Source organism: Myripristis murdjan, chromosome 13, assembly GCF_902150065.1.
Source record: "Myripristis murdjan chromosome 13, fMyrMur1.1, whole genome shotgun sequence".
NCBI classification, from domain to species: domain Eukaryota; kingdom Metazoa; phylum Chordata; class Actinopteri; order Holocentriformes; family Holocentridae; genus Myripristis; species Myripristis murdjan.
In genome coordinates this window covers 36,238,002-36,254,435 of record NC_043992.1, presented here as the reverse complement: position 1 = coordinate 36,254,435, position 16,434 = coordinate 36,238,002, and the positions used below count along the sequence as shown (strand labels likewise).

General features: G+C 40.8%; 1 protein-coding gene across 1 annotated transcript in view; it reads right to left on the bottom strand.

The window, feature by feature from the left end:
• Window positions 1-16,434, bottom strand: part of LOC115370258 (1,4-alpha-glucan-branching enzyme-like) — a 94,466-nt gene that overhangs the window by 53,058 nt on the left and 24,974 nt on the right. Inside the window, exons 5-8 of the mRNA XM_030067194.1 lie at window positions 14,978-15,113; window positions 12,685-12,775; window positions 8,886-9,095; window positions 582-697 (exon numbers count right to left, since the gene is read on the bottom strand). Of these exons, the coding sequence (XP_029923054.1) occupies window positions 582-697; window positions 8,886-9,095; window positions 12,685-12,775; window positions 14,978-15,113 (553 nt within the window). The remainder of the gene's footprint in view (window positions 1-581; window positions 698-8,885; window positions 9,096-12,684; window positions 12,776-14,977; window positions 15,114-16,434) is intronic.

Genomic DNA, 16,434 nt, shown 5'->3' with positions numbered 1-16,434 from the left:
TTAGAGGAGGTGGTGATACTGGCCAGTCAGGTCCAGTATTACCGCTGTTCTGCCTGTCAGCACTTTGTTTTCCAATTAATTCGATAAATACCCTTTTAAATGAACTCCAGTTATTTGGAAGACATCATGATGAATGCCTCCTCAACCTGAGCCACAGAATACTTTAAAACAAAATGATGGAAACTGAATAATCTGGGCCCTTCGATACACAGGGTAATACAGATTAATAAGGCCACTGGCATAATTGAAAATGTATTGTTCTTTTATTGAAATGAGCTGTGAAGTAGGGCTGCAGCTAACAATTATTTTCACTGTCAATTAAATCTATCAATCATTTTCTGATGAATCTATTTTTCTATTAATCGATTAATCATTTAGTCTACAAAGTGCCAAAAATACAGACGATTTTTCCTTTCAGCACACAAAATCGGACGCTCCTGTTGGTCCTAAGTGAAAATGCTAATGTATGCTGTTCTGCAGGACGGGTTTGAAGGAGAGGAGAATGTCATGCTTTACACACACTATCCAGCCATGACAACACACAGTTGTTGAAATGTGCTTTGTATATAAACTAGCCTTACCGATGCCATGGTGGTGATACAGCATGGAGGTCACTCCATCAAACCTGAAACCATCAAAACGATACTCCTCCATCCACCAGCGCAGGTTTGACAACAGGAAGCGGAGCACTTCCCAGCTAGAGAAACAAACACATACACATGCATGCACGCACACACCCACGCACATACACATACACACACACACACACACACACACACACATCCAAGGTCAGATAAACAAGATGCTGTGAATTATTCACACATCTCATCGCACAGGTTAGGCACCCGAGATTAATTTTCACCGCTACAGGACATTCACATATTGATACCCAAAGCTCCATTATGTCGGAGATGGAGTGTCAGTGACAGGAGATGGTGTTTTCATTAACTACACTGTAGAGGGGAAGCCGTCCCTGATGTGTCCAGTTGTCAGCGCTGTCAGGATGAGAAATCAGTGGCGCACAATACTCGCCTAAGTTCCCTGATTTCCATTAGATCTCTTGCATGACCGCTCGCTCGGTGTTTAGCATGGCCAAGCCTGTGTCTGTGTTTGAACCGACTTCCTTCTCCTGTGGATGACCTCAGTCACTTGGCTCTAATGGATTTGGCCTGACCAGCTCCTCTGTCCAACAAGCAGGAGGACAGATACTCTGACTAAAACCAGGGAAAGAAATCAACTACCTGAATCCCAAATTGTACACTGTGACAGCAAAAACACAAACTGCTGTTTTGCCCGCCGGTCGGCCCGTGTTGCTGAAGGAGGAAGGAGGTGGTTTCCATAAATGGCCTCGTCCCCCATCCTCAGGTGGCGGTGGGATCTGAGAGTCATCTGGATCTGAAAATCCACTCAAGGCAAAGTACACTAGGCACCTCACCTCTACTCCTTCAAAAGGCACGTTGTCATGGAAACGTCAGTTAAAACGCAAGATTTGGTGTCTCTATGCAGCGGGTGTAATGAGCACAAAATGAAACATTGTACACATGGAGGCCATATTGAAAAGGAGCAGCCAAGCGCTGCAGATGTGAGGCACATGCCACATTCATGACACTGATTAACTCTGAACTGCAGCCTCTGTATGAGCAGAAATATGCAACTGAGATGCTCTGTGTACACACGGGCTCCAATAAAGGCAGCGAAGGCCACTGTGTAGTGCATTAAATATAACCTACCAAATTGTTAAAACATCTTTAATGCACCTCCTGAGCAAATGCTAAGACTTAAATTTGTAAGTCTTGGAGCATATAATATAATCCCGGATTTTTTTAAATGTAAGAATTTGGGTAAGCCAAAGCACAAAATACATTTAGATGTGCTGTATTCCCTGCTCCATATCTCAGGGCTGGGTGACCCCAGCACTGTTTGACAGGTGTGAAGCTGCATGTTACATCGGTGCTTCCTCCTTCCCCAGAGGAAGAGCACAAGGGAGCCTGGTATGATCCGATATAGCAGCCTGGCTGGGTGGTCACGCAGCCCCTGTGATAAATAGATTAGGTCCTCCACTCCACTGCGCAGAGCCAACAAAGGCTCAGACACAATGTATCCTCACGGGATAGAGATAATAGCCAGAGAGAGCCAGAGGCCCAAGATGAAACCATACTGCCACATTAGGACCAACGCTGCCATTCATCATCAAGTCCAATTACAGGGAGAAAGTTAGATCTCTATACCTGATGCAATGCACTGTTTATCTATGCGGCTAAATTAAGTTATCATTAGGTCTGTGGTGTTATTACAGAAGCAAATTACATATTACACTGTCGCCATGAAAAAAAAAAAAAAAACCTCACCAAGGAAAATGTAACCTAGTTAAGCAGCACAAATAGAGTCATGTTCTCATGTTGCTACTTGTAGAGTAAGATAAGATAATCTATCACATTTGCTGTTGCTTTGCCTGCAAGCGCCAGTACTCTGTAGGCTGCAAAAGCCACTGCAAGTCAATGACATCCAGCCATCCATTTTTGCAAATCAGCTTTGTCTCCTCCATGTTTTTTTTTTTTTTTCCTGCTCCTTATCAGAGCATATTTCTAATGTTCAGATTAAAGTGAATACGGCCCACATTATGAGATTTACTGTATGTTCAGGTGCAGGAGCAGCACAGATACCTAAACATGTCGTGTTTCCTGAAGTCAGCTTTGCATAAGGGGTCAAGGTAACTTGTCATGGTGGCAGAGAGGAAGATTTAAGTCCCTGTTTTCACAACATCACAGGTAAGCCGCAGATAAGACCAAATAAATTTAAGAAGCTGACAGGTCATTCCACAAGAAGTGTGATGCTCAAACAACGATGCTAGACAGTCTGATGGATGGTGTGCATTTGTTGGACCGAAAAGGACAAATAAGGTGCCTCATTTAACGCGTTTCAAACTTTCCCTCGATCCCCAGAGGTATTAATGCATCCAAAACTGAGGCAATGACAAGAATGATACCTGCAATAAATTCAAATTTATTGGTATTTATTCATTAATTTGTTCATTCATTCAGCATATCAATCATGGCCATATACTCATAGAATCTAGAAACACAGGACTTGCTGATGAGCTGCTTATCATAACTTTTAAATGCTGTTCTAACTGAGAATGCAAGTAATCCTCCTAATGTTTACATCAGCAACACAAATGTGAAGAAGAAAACTTTTTTGGTTTAAATGTATATGTTTATATATGATACATACATTTTGACCTTTACCATATTTTAGTTGCCTACACCAAATCCCTTGACTGAAGCAGTTTTACTTGCCTGACTTCAGCTGTCAGCTAATATTTTAATGTGATAAACGCTCAGAAATGGTATGTCAATTTCATGTCGCTATCACATTATCAAATTCAGGGTGGGGGAATGTAATTTTCACATAATTTGTGTCTACAACACATAACATTGGTTTCACAGTTTGTGCTCATTTCACAAAAATGAGGCTGAGCTGCGATGCTAAAAAGAAAACGAATTTCTGATTACTGAACGGGCCAGTAAGAGCCAAGCCATTTAACGATCCCATAAAAATGGCTTAACTACAGAAAGAAAGCGCTTCTTGCAAATTTTTCATAGGACTGTTTTGCTATTTATCAGGCAGTTTTAAGGGGCTGAGGGGCATGATGGTGGAGAGCTGCTGCATTCATGCCCACTGGCTCCTTCCACTACCTACTGGAAGCACTACAGGCAGTTCCAACCATGTAACACACACACCTAAAGCGAAGCTGAGCTCATTAGCTGGTGCTCACCAGAGGAAAAAAAAAAAAAACAGCTTTTCCCCTTGCTGTGTGACTTGCTGGAGCAAGGGAAATCCCTAAATACTGGAATTACTGGCATTTGGACTTGGTTGGCAACAACACCGTTGAACGAGGTTACTGAAGCCAGATAGTGGCCGGGACCCACCTGGTCCACAGTGGAGATAGGCTTTTTGTGTTTCTCTCTCAGTGGTTTCTGCTCCATTTCTTCAAAATACAGACTCCCTGGGCATTTATCAACAGGGGACTGCATCTTTTTCCTTCACAGGTTTGATAATTGTAGAACCATACTGTGCCTTTATCTGCCCATTCCAGTGTCCACTGTCCACAGTGGAGGGTAACAGGAAAATGGGTGGAAAAGGAGGAGATACGTGTGGCAAAGGTCATGAGTCAGATTCAAGCCTGCAACACTGAAAATCGATGGCATGCACTGGAGCCAGCTGAGACACTGCGACGTATCCTGGTTATTAGGAATTCGCCTTCACCGTGAAACTTATATAAGAAGCAAACAGCTTACAAATCAGCTGATGCACTGAAAAATTTTATGTCAATGAATCGTTTGTCTGTTTAAAAGACCCAGAAGTGGTTACAAACATCTAGGTCACATGAGCCTTATATGTTAAAATTGAGTAGATGTCTACAAAATAAAGCAATATCTTACACATGCTTCTGTGCTGCACATGTTTTGCTAGTTAAAGCTGTTCATGCATCACTCACATATGTAATAATATATTCAATGCTTGGACTGAGCCATAATCATTTTTAATAATTTCTTTACAGCAAATAATCAATTTCATAGCTATCCCACACGAACAGCTTTTCAGCTTCGCCGCCCCCCCCCCCCCCCCCCCCCCCCCAATCACGGACTACTTCATCCCAATTTAGAATAACACACAGAGGCTCCAGGATATGGAATTCACTTCCTCCTCACCTGGTAAAACTTTCGTCAAGATCATTTAAGAAGTCTGTTAAAAACATACTGTTGAATGAATAACCTAACATTGTCCTTTCTAAATCATTGTTTTTGCATTAGCTTTTTATTTTATGTTTAATTGCTGTTTTGACTGCTCTTAAAAACTGACTTAAGGGAACCCTACTAGTCAAGCCCCCCTGAGGGTTTTTTGGGGTTTCCTTGGCATGACTCAGTCATTTTTTTTCTTTTCTTTTTTAATCTAATGTGTTACATATACTTTTGTTTTTGTTGTGTTTATATGTATTTTTAATATGTGCCTAATAAAAAATAAATAAAAATAAAAAAATTAAGTAGCAAAAGAGATGGAATTTATGAGAGCTAAAGCAGTAATGTGACTCTGAAATTATGTGATGAAGCTCATACTGGCCAAAGATTTGCAAAGTTAACAACAGCTATCTGATAATTTAGAGTATCTAACACATGTAACATGTATAATGTATGGACAGGCAGAGTTCTGATGACGTTTAGACAGGACTCGGAAGACAGCCTGTAGCTTATGATAATGAAACCTATGTGAGGTAAGTCATTTTTATGAGTGGCACACAGATTAAAACTCATGGCACCATCAGTGGTATGAACATTAGCATGTACTGTATGTTATACATCAAAGAACCCAATTTATTTAATGTTTGATTTAGTTCACATCTCCAACGGTAGATACAATCCAGGTGCTACAGAGTTAATCTCATCTTTTGGACACCTAAACACTAACTTGTGTCACCATCCACTTAGAATCGATCTCAGCACAGAAGCACAGAATAAAGAACGACTTATATATCCGCTCATCATAAACAAGCATGGGAATGTAACACAGCTATAATCTTCTCAAGGATAAAATTGTGTCACTGGTCATCGAACATCAACCGTCGCTCAGCGTGAGTACAGAGGAGGGAGTTGAAAAGATTTTCTTAGCATAAAGGCCTGGCCTTGGGCATATATTTCATATCTTAGAATTCACACAAAGATTGATGAAAAATGGATGCAAATGATCCAGAGAGAGATGGGGAGATTACTGAAAGAGCCCCAATCAAACCTCTTAGAAGTCTCACATCTGAAAACCCTGATCTCCAGACAGGCTTGGACTCACCAGCTGCCTGGGAAGATGGCTGCCTGCCCCCTTTCACGCCCAACCAGGGGCTCCATTCATTTCCTCAGTGTCTCAAGGTGACCTTGCCCTCTCTGAAAAGGCTTATTAAAGAAGCAATGATAAACCAATAATGCAGGCACTGGATATCCCCCAGCTAGTTAGTGCTCATCACATCACAAGAGCAGGAAATGCCCGGTGCATCCAACAGCATATTGATGTCTACTGTACATCCCGAAAAAAAAGCAATGATATGAAGAATATGAGAGCAAGTCTTTATGGGGTAGTGTATAGAAATCTAAGTAAAATGTTCCTGCATGTTTCAAGGAGTTTTGCAACTCAAAAGGAGCTCAAAGTGTAAGAAAAAGGAAAAGTACATAATTGCCTTCTCCACTATCACACTTGAATAATTCATCTTATTCAGTGTGTCAGTAAGCTTTACGAAACAAATAAAAAAAGACGCCAAGAACCTCTGACATATACCAACTACAATGGCAGCTTAGAGAGGAATCTCTGTGTAACAAGTTTCAATGCCGCCCTTGTCCTTTCTTCTCAGTGTGTGCTCAGCAACTAAGAAAACCACTTCTGCCACTTCTGCAGCCCAGAACCAAAGCCAAGCCGAGCCTAATACTGAATGCAACAACATTTGACTCCGAAGCAACACAAAGTTAACAAATTGGATAGCAGGCATCTATCTAAACAACATGCTCTCCACTTTAATGTTTTATGAGGAACGCTGAACAGAAACAGATATCAAAAGAGGGGCTCTTTGATGGAGATGCAGAAGTGGACGCTGAGCAATGGCGGCAGCGAGGAGGAAAACACATCTCGACTCCGGTAGCTTGTATCAGTCAGCCTCTGTCAGCCTAATAGGAACATCATGGTCTGCCTCTGATGGCTGATACCAAGGCTGCTTGATTAAAAACAGACTGTATTTCAGACGGGGCTCCTGGCTACCCTCTGAGGTTCATTTCCTTCCAAAGCAAGTAGCAGAAAGGCTTGACACAAAAGACACATCCAAACAACCTGCGAGGGGGAGAAAAGACAAATGAACTGAGTGTGACATTGCGGAGCTCCTTTGGGCTTTTACAAATGACTCCTCATATGCCTCCCAGTCGTGGCATATGTCTGCGCCGTGTCTAATGAGTCCTTCTGATATGAGGAGACTTCAATAACTAATGAAAGAAAAGAAGAACCTTGTTCTCCTATATTATAGCCTCCATGCTTGACACTAAGCATTGTATAATGTATTGGAAGCCGCTGCACGCCGACATGCACTTATTAAAAGCCGGTTCAAAAAAAAAAAAAAAAAGGCATTTGATAAACTCAACGGTTCTTGTTCCCGTTTAATGTGTGGTGGGATCATTTTCCAGGGACAGAGGCGAGAAGAGACACTTAATTAACAGGGCCTACAACAACACCAATCAATAGTTTGGTGTACAGTGAGCACCAGTGGGGTTGGAAAAAAAGCCTCCCAACTTAAGTGGAGTTGCCAACACAGCCTTTCATGTTTTTCCCCCTATGCTTCTGTAATTATCTGAAAATACGGACATCCCTTGCATTACTAAAGGCTGCCGACATTGCAGCGCCATATCATTATTCATGATGCATTAAAATTCAACGCGCATCCAGTCATGTATTTAATGGTAAATCTAAAAAGCCTTTGAGGAAACTTAAAATCACCATTAATAGCCCTTTCTAAGCCTTGGGAGTATCAGATTAACACAGAAGCTCACGGCAAAGCCACGGTGGTGAAAGATGTAATCTGTCATTTTGGGATCATGTCTTGGGTTTGACCTTCAACAAATTATGCTGTATCACGTAATCTCAGAAAATGTGAAGAGTAGCACGTCAGCCTCCATTTGGCCTCATTTATCAATCTGTTTGTATGTTGCTTACTTGTTTTTGCAAATCCAGATACACCGAGATCGCACTCCTCATTTATCAACCTTGTTTCCAAGGGTAAACATTTGTACATCTCATGCTACCATGATAGCCTTTAAAATGCTAGCACATCCCCGTTCATACATATGAGTTCACAAGCATACATTAACATTAAAATGCATCTACTTATCTCTGGAACATATTGCGGGGGCTTGAAATTGCAGTAATTGGTGGACAGTGCTCAGAAAAAGTGAATGTCATATTTGTAATGGTAAATAATACGTTAAAATGACAGCAGTATGAAGTCTAGGGGAAGCAAAAATATGTAACTAAAGTGCTGGTTAAATGTAAATCTATAAAGTTCCAGCAACTTATAATTAAAACACTGAAACGCAGCGCAAAATGCGGGTGTATATCCACCACCACATCAATAAAAAACTGCAATTATAATTCAATTATAAGCCCACCTTTTACATGCGAGGCCCACATAAGCGCTCGCAACATTCATAATGATTTTTGCGCCTGGTTGTTATGTTCAGGTTCTCCAAAGCGTTTTTTCCATCCCACCTTATTGAAATCGTTATATCACATTCATATCGAGGTTTGCCGTACAAAAAATTAATAATGATTTGAATATCATGGTCGCTTTAACTGTATGCATCATTGCACATCTCCTCAAACAAGTTTTTGATACCAATAAACTTGGTGCAATATGCTGCAAAAAAAAAAGAAAAAAAAGAAAAACAGCCCACACTGTTTACACATATTCGTTGTGTATGCAGCAGAGTGTACAAACTTCTTATCCAAAATGCCACAGTGCTTGTGCAAACCATTTTCCATCTAATTTCAGCAAATGCAGTGGAATCTAGAAATAATGAGGGTTTTTTTATTTTTGTTTTACTGAAACTGGAGACCTTTTCCCATTGCCGTGGAAGCAGAGAGAGACTTGCTCTATCCTCAGATTATACAGACAACGTATATTTTGAATCTTTTATTAGAAATACGCTAACCCTCACCCTTTGAATTTATTTTTAACGACTGATTACATGCATGTGGATACAGGAGCGCTGAAAACAAAGCATGTATGAAAATGAAAAGTGTGTCAAGACAGAGGAGGTACAATAGTTATTGCCAAATAACACCAAAGAGGCCTGTTACAGTACCTGGAGTAGTTGAAGAGGCGGCTGCCCCACAGGCTGTGCTCCCCTCTGGGCGGAGCGTGGAAGAAGCATGAGTCAGAGCCATCGAACTGGTTGAGGCCGTCCTCTGTGTTTTTGGAGGCGTGGCTGTGGACCACGTCCAGCAGCACCATGATGCCCATGGAGTGAGCCACATCGATCAGCTGCTTCAGCTCGTCTGGGGTGCCGTAGCGGCTAACACACACACACACACACACACACACACACACACACATTTGTATTAATATTATATTAACATTCTCATGAGGGCTTTTATTAACTACATACATTTTAATTTGCTAATAAAAGAAAGGATGATGTCACATTATCTATTGATGGAGTTAATACTGAGAAAGTATCTGCGTTTAGGTTTTTGGGCGTCATAATAGATGAAAATTTGACATGGAAATGTCATATATCATATGTTAAAACAAAGGTGTCTAAGAATATTTTCATTTTGAACAAAGCTAAGTATGTTTTGGATTGTAACACAATGAGAATACTGTATTGTGCACTTATACTGCCTTATTTTAGTTATTGTGTAGAAGTATGTAAAAATAAGAATTATATTCTTCTCTCTGCTCCTTTCTAATCATGAAAAGCATCAATTTGAAATATGTGATGTGAATTTTTTTGTACTAATTTCATTACTGTGCATTTTCATGAACGGAATAAATAACAATGAATGAATGAATGAATGAATGAATGAATGAATGAATCCCCAGCTTTAGTTAAAAATTAATACTAGCCCCCATCCTTTACCACCATTACATGCCGAACCTTAATTCTATCCTAACCTGGCGTTTTCTGGCCCACAGTGGTTTGCCAGTGTCCACTGTACTGTCAGTATGAATCAAAATTCTTCCTCCTTCAATGCCAGAATATTTGTTTATTCAACAATAAAAGCTTTAGTTTTTTTTTAGTATCTTCAGTGGTGACATCATGCCGAACCTTTAGACATGGACAAAAATTTCAACCAGTAAAAACATCACACATTTGAACAATCACACCCCTCCCATCAAATACAATTGCCTCTCGCTGATCACCCATTAGTTCACACTTTTGAAAGATGTTTCAACAGCAAGAGGCTCTCAAAATGCAGTTTCATTGTGCTTTAGAGATCAACTATACGGACAAAAGTACTGGACCACACCTCTTAATCACTGAAGTCAGGTGTTTGATTCAGTCCCATTGCCACAGGTGTATAAAATCCAGCAGCTAGCCGTGCAGTCTGCCTTTACAAACATCAGTGAAAGAACATCTCGTTCTAAAGAGCTCACTGAGTTCCAGCATGCTGCTGTAATAGTAATGTAATAGGAAGCCACAGCTGCAACAAGTCAGTTTGTGATATTTCTTCCCTCCTAGATACTCCACCATCAGCTGGAAGTGGGATTACTGCAAAGTGGAAGCGTTTAGGAACCACAGCGACTCAGCCACCAGGGGGCAGCACCACGTAAAGTTACAGAGCGGGGTCGCCGAGCGCCGAGGTGAATAGTGCGTGAAAGTGGCCGACGCTCTGCCGCCTCAGTCACTGCAAAGACCCTTTTTCTGTCCCAGCATGACTGAGCCCCAGTGCACAAAACAAGCTCCATGAAGGCATCGTGGGCTGAGTTTGGTGTGGAAGAACGTGACCGGCCCACACGGAGCCCTGAGCTTATCATGCAGGACCTGAACAGGGCATGCATGAAGGTGCATAGGCCTTAATGGGGTCAGGTGTGCAAGAGTAGAGCTGGGATCTTAGTCCAGTAATTTTAGGCCAAAATTGGGGTCAACCTTAGACAAATTGCAAGAGAAGCAAACTCAACTGATTTTGTATCCTCAGTCTGTCCTGAGTGAGGGGGAAAAAGTCCCAAGAAATCCCATTGGTGGAAAGTTTTGAAAATCACCTCTATATGACCACATATTACCAAAAAACACTGTTTTTAACACACAGGGGAAAGGGGGTCAAAATTTTACTTTCAGATATCACTATAAAAATTCACAAGTTGATTACACACACAAAGACAAGAAAAAAAGTCAATTACAAGTTCTTTGAATTATTCTGTTTACACATGCATATCACACATTATCTGATTTGATATGCGCTAATAAGGAATATAAGGAATAAATGCCAGAAGAGATGTTTAAACAGTGAATTAATATATATAGTATACTATATATATAGTAACCTTGAATTAAAAGGTTACTATATAACAGTGAATTAAAAGGTTACTATATAACAGTGAATTCTCTTGCAATTTGTCCTAGGTTTTTTCATAAAATGACTGGACTATCTTGAGGACTGGGTTGGGGACCACCGGAATAGGATGGCATAAAAGCTCCTGTGAGTGTGATGTGTAGTTGGCCAAATACTTTTGTCCATACAGTGTATGAGACCGACCAAGGCCTCATTTACACCTGTTACTGCATCTTCACTGGATGGACAGAAATCAGACTGTTCTTTCTGGCACAAAATGCAGATGACGGTGCAGATGCCTACAGTGGAGCACAGAGATGATGCATGAGGTTTATAAAGACGGATGCATTTACACCTGACTAGATTCCGCCCTTAATGGACCTCAAGACTCCTCCGAAGACAGCTTGAGAAATCAGAATTAAATCTGCCCTTAATGTGTCTTGGATGCATTTACACTCTCTTAGCCATTCGATAGCTATCCGACCAGCTCAAGATACATCAAGTGCCTAAGCGCAAATGGGGCAAAATATCCTTAACTAGGAGGCTTTTCTTCATTTTTTATCCTTGTATGCAGGTTTAGACCTCACACACATCCACACATCTCCCCCCCACACACACACACACACTCTGAATTCATGTTTTTATTGCTCAGAATGTGTTTGAGATTTAAATAACCACAAGACCAGAGAGCGGTATATTATTTCCGAAATGTAATCTCCTTCTCAGGTCATTGTCGAAAGATCATTCATTACACCACCGCGCTGTCAAGATGGCTTCCCACAATTCTGTCATTTGATAGATTCTCTATACCACTACAATCCCGGTACAATCCGTTAATACTGTTCAAAGGGTCATAAAGAACACACTATAGAGCACACTCTGCAAACCGCAGCCTATCAGGGACATGCATGCACGCACAAGCATACACGCACACACACACACACACACACACATCTCTTTGGTGCACACTGCACATATTGTCCTGTGACGTCCCATCTGTCCTTCCGGCTATCATTATATCAGCTTCCTTGCAAAACAGGAAACATAGCGACAGTATTACCCCGCTTCCCGGTATTCAACCGCTCAGGTTTTAAATGACTATGAGAGATCAATCATGGGTGAAATTACACTATATACATTACACTTTGGGTTTATGCTTTCCTCCGAGCAAGGAAGGGAGACCTCTGGATTAAGGGACAAAGATAAATTCCCCCGACTAGTCCAGCTTTATCTCCGTTCCCTTCTCCTCTCTGGATTAAGAGCAAATGTGTTTACAGGGCGATTATTGTTGATGTCAGACTCCCTAACCTTGATTTGCAGTATCCAGGTAACCGGTGTTGTGTTTATGTGAAGTTATTCCTTCGATCCTCAAAACTAGCACCAGTTTCTCCTCCTAAAATATTTGTGTTTGTTTTGAAAAGAACTGTGAAAAAAAAAAAAAAAAAATTACAGCAACTGGCAGGCACCGTGGTGTAAATGATGTGTCAAATATTGGACAAAAAAAAAAAAGGAATAAGGAATAAAAAGGAACACAAAACATGTTTTCGACAATGCAATCCGGTGCAAACCAAATATTTAAATCGCACTTAAACGTGGCTGTGCACTTACCTGGAAGCAGCGAAGAAACTTGTAATCTGATATCCAAAACTAGCGTAGTAGGCATGCTCCATGATGGCCATCAGCTGAATACAGTTGTAACCTGAATACAAAAGAGAGACAGATAAACTCATCTAATTGATGTTAATAGCATTTAATATATTCGCTGTGGGGAAACCAGTGAGATGTGTATGATCAGAAGTACATCTTAGATATGAATGGCACTGTGATACAATGTTGTTTGACATCCTTATGTCTCATGTCCATAAGGAGCAATATTTACTTTACTATATTTACTTTGCACTGAGAATTATTATTGTTGTCACTGCATTTTTTCTATGACTTAATCCTTCATCACTTATCTTAAGTCAAAATGTATTTAGCCCTTCTGTTGTTTTAATTTACTTGGAGTGCTGAATGTTAAGCAATACAGGGCAATACAGTGAGCGCCAGAGAAGTTTTGAAAAACAGGAAAATATGTTAAGCATTTTTACTGACAACCAAATCTGAAAAACAAAAACAAACACAAACACAAAACTGAATTGTCCTGATACGGCTGACCCTACCCATTTGCTCCTCCAAACATCTTAAAACAGCCCAAATTATTTGCAAATGTTATTTGACCTTTGTCAGTCATACAACATGCGCTCCAGGCATTTCCTGTTTGACACTAGCTGCGCCACCCTTAAGACAAGCCATGGCTACAGGGAAACAGCAGCTATTAGAGTCAGCAGGTCATGTTCAACATTTCAAGACGACCTACGCAAACTGCTTCTGCGAATAAGAGAACAACAGGCTTTTAAACTGCCACTGAAGACTCCAGAGGGAGGCCCTGTGTGTTTTTTTTGGGGTATTTTTTGTAAAGTTGTGTGAAGCCGATTTATTTATTTAAATCTCCCAGCTTCTTTTCAGACGAGAGAAAAAGTTTGCCTTCTGAAGGAGTGTGACAAAGCACTGGGGTGAGAGGAAGTTTCCTTTTTTTTTCATATATATGCTCGTCTCTCCGCAGTCAAGAAAATGAAATGGCAGGCAAAGGCAGCCGTCACTGGAGACGAAGGAATTTAGCCTCCTGGAGAATCCTATTGTGCAGATTCCTTCAACTGCTGCAGGTAGATTCTTTGACAGCATTTACACTGGCAGTTTCCCTACACACTAAAAAAGGACGGCACGGCCGGGGAAACAGTCTTTATCAGATTGCTCCTGGTTTGCTGTGCCAGCCGTATCTGTGTCTTTTAATACTGTCAATGCAGCAGGCTGTACTTGAATGCAAAATAATCCTCCATCTCAGACTGTTTACTGTAGAGCTGAATTTCAAACCGAGACAGGGATCTGTTCAGCAAGGTTGAAGTCATATTCAAATCCAGCCCTTTGGCACATATCAAATTATCATGAAATAAATAGGCCGCGCGTGTAATGAGAACAAGCAAAACAAAGCATGAAAGGTAAAGTGCAGTGTAATTTCTCTTAAGTATAAGTCATTTAATGTCATTTAATGAAAAGCTGGTTTTATATTAGATAGATACTGCAAAAGGGAAAAAAACACACAGTTCAGTATATAGACAGAGTGCAGCTGCAACAATAGAGTTTGACTGAGTGATACAAGGTTCAGGCAGAGGCTGAGGCTTTTCTTCTCTATTAGTTGTCTGGCGCTGGATCACACAAATGGAAACAAGTTGTCAGGTCTGCAGCCCCAACTCTCCTAACGGTGTGTGACTTAGGCCATGGAGCTTCCTTTACAAACACTGTCCAACGGTAATGATCACTTCAAGTCATACCAGTAAACGGGATGTTGACTTGCCAATGTGGCTTTGTGCACAGCGAATGTGACAGGTCTGCCACTGAAAATACTCCTGAAACGCTTAGAACTGGGAAACAGTAGCACTCAAAATGGTAGAGCACATCTGCTGGGTTAAGGAGCGGTGTTGACAGAGCTGGCACAGGACCCTGGCAGACAAAGAAATGGGCTCTGCAACACTGTCTACCTTCCTTCAACCATTGTTTTTCAGTCCAGATTGTAGGCTCAAATTTGATGGCTAGGGGCGTATATACCAAAAAAAAAAAAAACACATCTTAATGCCTCGCTTACTCTCTGTACTTGGCTGGAGAAGATACAAAATGTTCTCAAGTTGAGTCAACAAAAGGTCTGACAAACAAGCAGCTGCAAGATCACTTGGATGAAGAGAATCACAGCATGATGATTGCCGTGCACTTCTATCTTGCAGACTTGAATAAGCAACAAAATAACAGGGAGCACAGCAAAGGGAAGAGAATGCTCTTTTGGAGCTACTGCCATCTCGTCTCTTACCCAGGTCTTTTATACGAGGCAGCACATTGGTTGTGAAGTTGGTGTATGATGCAATCTTCCCCTCAGGTGAGGCGATGCCCACGTGAGACTCGTAGATTCGCAAGCTCTTGGGCTTCTTTGGACGAGGATGGACGTGCTGAAAAAGAAACACAAATCCAAAAGAACATCACCCGATGTACGCGAGCAATCTTTCCAAATGATTTAGTCAAAACTGAGGATGCGGTGGATAAATATGCTAAGGATGGCTTTGCTGGCTGTCTATAATGGATGGAACAGGTACTTGTTAATAATAAAGACCTAATGCTCACACAGTTGAGGCCAGGGATTTGCAGCATGGCTAGTGCAAGTTCAGATGGCAACACAGCAAGTGGAACTGCTGAATCCCATCCATATGAATATTTTAATGAGTTTCATGAACAAATCATTGTAGATACCGATGGAAAAAAAATCTCCAATTTTTGTGCAAATGGTGCCAGCCCAGTGTGAGAACACAAGTCAAAATGTCAGGCACATCCGCATCAACACATCAAAGCATCCGACCAGTCTTGAGAAATATTTCTGAGTGAACGATGATCACAGGAAATCATTAACAATGGGTAAGACCGTGATAAGACCGATCTGTTTATACTTGCGTTGGTTTTTCTTGGCTTTTAAAAGTAATCTCTGCCTGATTGTGTAGTTTACAATAATTCATTTAGTTTGGGAGGCAGGCGGAGGAGATGCCATGACTGGAGGAGTTAGGAGGATTTTCTCCTCAAAAAGAACAGCTCAGAGCTCATTTAAAAAAAAAAAAAAAAAAAAAAAAAGAGAAAGAGAGAGATGAACGTGAACTGTGAACTGTTTAAAATTCCAAATTGTGAACGATGAATGTGAGCTAGTTTATTTTAATCTGCGTTAACGGAACTTGGAGCGAGCTCTTCGGAAGTGTGAACTTGCACAGGACTGAGTTACACCTTTTCAAACTGTAATTATCATAACATCTGTTTTTGACTGGCGGGTTTTTCAGTCGCAGTTTTTTTTTTTAATGGCACAACCTCTAAGATCAACTAGTCAGCTCTCCTTAATGCTACTGTCGTGTTGCTGCTACATGCACAACGGACATTTGATGTCTTAATTGCTGTGTATTGTGTTGCTCTTATGTACTGTATACGTACAATGCACATTCGATTTGTCCACATATGGTTGTAGTCTTTTAAACCTGCACTAGGGAACTTGAAGTATCTCTTAGATTCCTGTTTGGCCCTGTTCATCCACAATGTATTTGATATGCCTGTGTTGTGCCTTTAATATGTTAACACATGACACTGGTTATGTTATTATTTCAATGCAAACACTTCATTTTTTTTCAGTACAAAATATGGTGAAACGAATTCAGTGTCATTATTTAACATTTTCAAGCACATGTTGATAGTAACGACATAATACTGAAAGGTGATAATTTGGCCGCAACAATTTTA